The 3474-nt window shown below is 36.4% G+C and overlaps 1 protein-coding gene across 1 annotated transcript; it reads left to right on the forward strand.

Moving 5' to 3' along the window:
• The first annotated feature begins 358 nt into the window (after positions 1–358).
• LOC129763499 (uncharacterized) lies at positions 359–2102 on the forward strand. Its single transcript, XM_055762623.1, has 2 exons — positions 359–1339; positions 1669–2102. Exons 1-2 carry the CDS (start codon positions 663–665, stop codon positions 1733–1735), a joined length of 744 nt encoding a protein of 247 aa, XP_055618598.1. The 5' UTR covers positions 359–662; the 3' UTR covers positions 1736–2102.
• The last annotated feature ends 1372 nt before the right edge of the window (positions 2103–3474 follow it).

Raw genomic sequence — 3474 nt, forward strand, 5'->3', positions numbered from 1 at the left:
ATCGGAATTGGAGTCTTTTGAAGCATTTCTGACAAGTGGAATTGGAATTGCATATTCCCTATGTAAAATGAAAGCATTTTTTAACTGAGACGGAAACCTTGCATGCTTGATCAATTTAATTTCTTGTCACTATTATGAGCATTCTGTACTTCGTTATCTTCCTCAACGAATTTCTCGAGATCGAGATCTCAAGATCGAGTAAGAAATGATGATTATATTTACATATTCACGAAAAAAAATGTAAATACAATCGTTAAAAGATTCAAATTGCGAATGCCAAATACGCGAAATACAAAAATGGAGAATTTTGAATGACCTGACGCAGGTAGTATCCACACCTTTTTTGGTTCCCGGAATAAATCGGTAAGTAAATGAAAGCAACAGTAATAACCGTAGAGAAAAAAGCATTATGTCACACAAGCCTACTAGAAATAGACTGACGTGAAAAATCGTAGTCATCGAATAAAGCACACTTTCAAAAAACAGCATGGGTATTACTGCTGCACGGAAAAAAAGATAATGTTTTTAATTACCCTCACATTCGCAGCAATACTCAAGTAGGCATCGAAAATTGTTAAACACGTTTTGTTCTTTCGGTCTCGGTTTTGTTTATAATCAGAAGTTCGAAGAATCTAACTTTTAATTTTTTTGATTTATAAGCAATGGAGCTTTCGACCAGTCAGAAAGACAACCGAGTTCTCATCTATAACGGTTTTGAGTATCTGTATGCTAAAACATTAAATGGAATAGATACATGGAAGTGCCGTGAAAATCGACAATCGAAGTGCCATTCCCGTATGAAGACAAGAAACAACGACATTATACAAGAGCCAAGTAGTCACAGTCATGATGCCTGTCCTCAAAAAGCTGAAGCAAACATCGCAAAAAGACGAATGGTAGAAGCCATGGCTGAAATAAATGCCACCGCCCGCAATGTTATTGGAGAGACATTGTCAAAACTAAGCACGGATGTAATTGCTTATCTGCCAAAGCAATCTTCCCTTGCTAGAACTCTTCGAAACCACCGAGTAATGAAGCACTTGCCAAATCCACCCACGGCAGATTTTGCAATTCCTGAGAAATACAGGGATCTTGTATTACACGACTCGGTATTAGACGGTTCAAATCGAATTTTAATATTAGGAGATCGAGATTTAATGGGCAAATTAAGTCAAGACACACTATTCGGCGACGGAACATTTGACAAAGCACCAAATATGTTTTACCAACTCTATACAGTCCATGCCAAAGTAGGAAATTCGTATCCACCATGTGTGTATATACTGCTGACGAAGAAAAATGAACAAACGTACTTGGAGATGTTTAATATTTTAAAAAGGTTAGTTCCGGATATGGCTCCTGAGAGGATACTTCTGGATTTTGAAAAGGCTTGTATGAATGCTGCGAGAATTGTTTTCCCGGAAACCGAAATTAAAGGTTGTTATTTTCATTTGTGCCAGAGCATTATAAGAAAAATTAATGCAGTTGGCCTAAAATCGGAATATGAATCAAATATTGATACAAGATTGAAGTTGAAGTCATTGGCAGCATTGTCGTTCGTTCCAAAAGAAGACGTACAAGATATTTTCAAAAGCCTTGCTAGTACTTTTCCTGATGAAGACAGATTCAACGAAGTTCTGTCCTATTTTTTTTCAACTTATATACAAGGTGCTGCCGGAAGAGGTCCACTATTTCATCCTCGAACATGGAACCACTACGATACAGCTCTCAATGAATCACCAAGGACTACTAATAGTTGCGAAGGATTTCACAATGCCCTCAATTCTATATTTCATTGCAGTCACCCAAGTGTGTGGACCCTTTTCGATGGATTGAGACGAGATTTAGCTTGTCACAAGCTTACATTAGTGAACTCTGAAACTAACCAACTGGAGCCTACTAAAAGGAAATACAGGAAACTTTACGCGATTGTAGCCAGTTCAGTAGAAAAATATCATGGAACAAAGGACAAGTTATCTTATTTAAGGAAAATAGCTAATATACAATAATTAATATTCCTCTTTATCAACTATTACAATGGACTTTTAATGAATTTTCGATATGAGGAAATATTACATTGTTCTTCGCAAAAATAAAAACATATGAATGATATCTATAATTTTATTTTACGTGACACTTCATATTCCTTTAATAACTCATAACTCATGATCGATTAGCCAATGTACTAAAATGTACAATGTAATGTACCGAAACCATCATCTTAACCCAAACTCAAAACGACATAAGATCATGTTCTCATTTAGTACTTCCTGTTATCCTGTTTTGTTCCGTGTTTTGACCTGCAATGAATATTTCAAAGAAAAAAGATACCGGGCAAACGTCATGTACTAGGTGAACGTATGCCGTCCGACGCTCGCTAAAGCTCGGTCGGACATTGCTAAAGGATCGTATCCTATGTTTCAAACTAACCGGGCAATCAGTGGAACACAGGTTTGCTTGCGAGACACCGCCGCTTCCGACGGCGGGTCGGCGGTGGACTCGGATTGCGTCATCTTGGCGGCATGGGCCGCCTCGATTCCTAATCCTCGTTAAATGGGGACTTCGTCCCCATTACATGAGCCTCAGAAGAAATTTCACTACGATAAATAAGTATTACAATTTACTAATAACAATAATATAAATATTACTCCACACTTCTAATTTTCTAATATTAAGATTACGCGCTAAACGATTTTTCCATATAGAAAATCTGCTACATGAACAAACCAACATTGTATTTTTTTTCGTTTGAAATAAATTAATAATAAAAATTGCGCTTTCTGCCGTGCAGAAATTATACCCATAATGTTTTTTCAGCGTGTGCTTCATTCGTTGACCACGATTTTTCACATCAGTCTATTTCTAATAGGCTTGCATGATATAAAGCTTTTTTCTCTGCGGTTGTTTCTGCTTTTTTCTTTTACTTGGCGATTTTTTCCGGTCACCCCTTTTTTGACTAAAAATTCTCGAAAACGAAAATACTAAATTTCTGAATCATTGGTTTCTCCAGTTTCAGCAGACCAATTCCCTCTCAGTACGCGTACTTCGGCATTGTACAGAGAAAGAGAAAAATTTAAGAAAAACAGGAGCTGAAGAAAGCTTCCGTTTTGTGTTGAAAAATTGGATTCATTGGAACCCGTTTCTCGGCGGTGGGAAGAATATGAAAATGATAACGGAAAGCAATATACCTTGTTGAAGAAGGCGTCTACAAGCTATCAAGCCTGACAGTTTCAATATTGAATTAACTTTGATTTCCGTTAAACAAGATTCATTTTGTTGTAGAATAGAATAATCTGTGTTGGTATCAAGTACAATTTCAGACAATAAATCGATATAACCAACAAATTTATATTCAGATATAAAAATGTATTCTTTCATACTAGAAGTACTACAAGTCATTCCGGTCTGTACAAAAGTACTCGCAGCTTATATTTATTTACAATGTCGTTTTTCCCAGAAACTTTGGTTTAGAAG

Source organism: Toxorhynchites rutilus, chromosome 1, assembly GCF_029784135.1.
Source record: "Toxorhynchites rutilus septentrionalis strain SRP chromosome 1, ASM2978413v1, whole genome shotgun sequence".
Classification (NCBI taxonomy): Eukaryota; Metazoa; Arthropoda; class Insecta; order Diptera; family Culicidae; genus Toxorhynchites; species Toxorhynchites rutilus.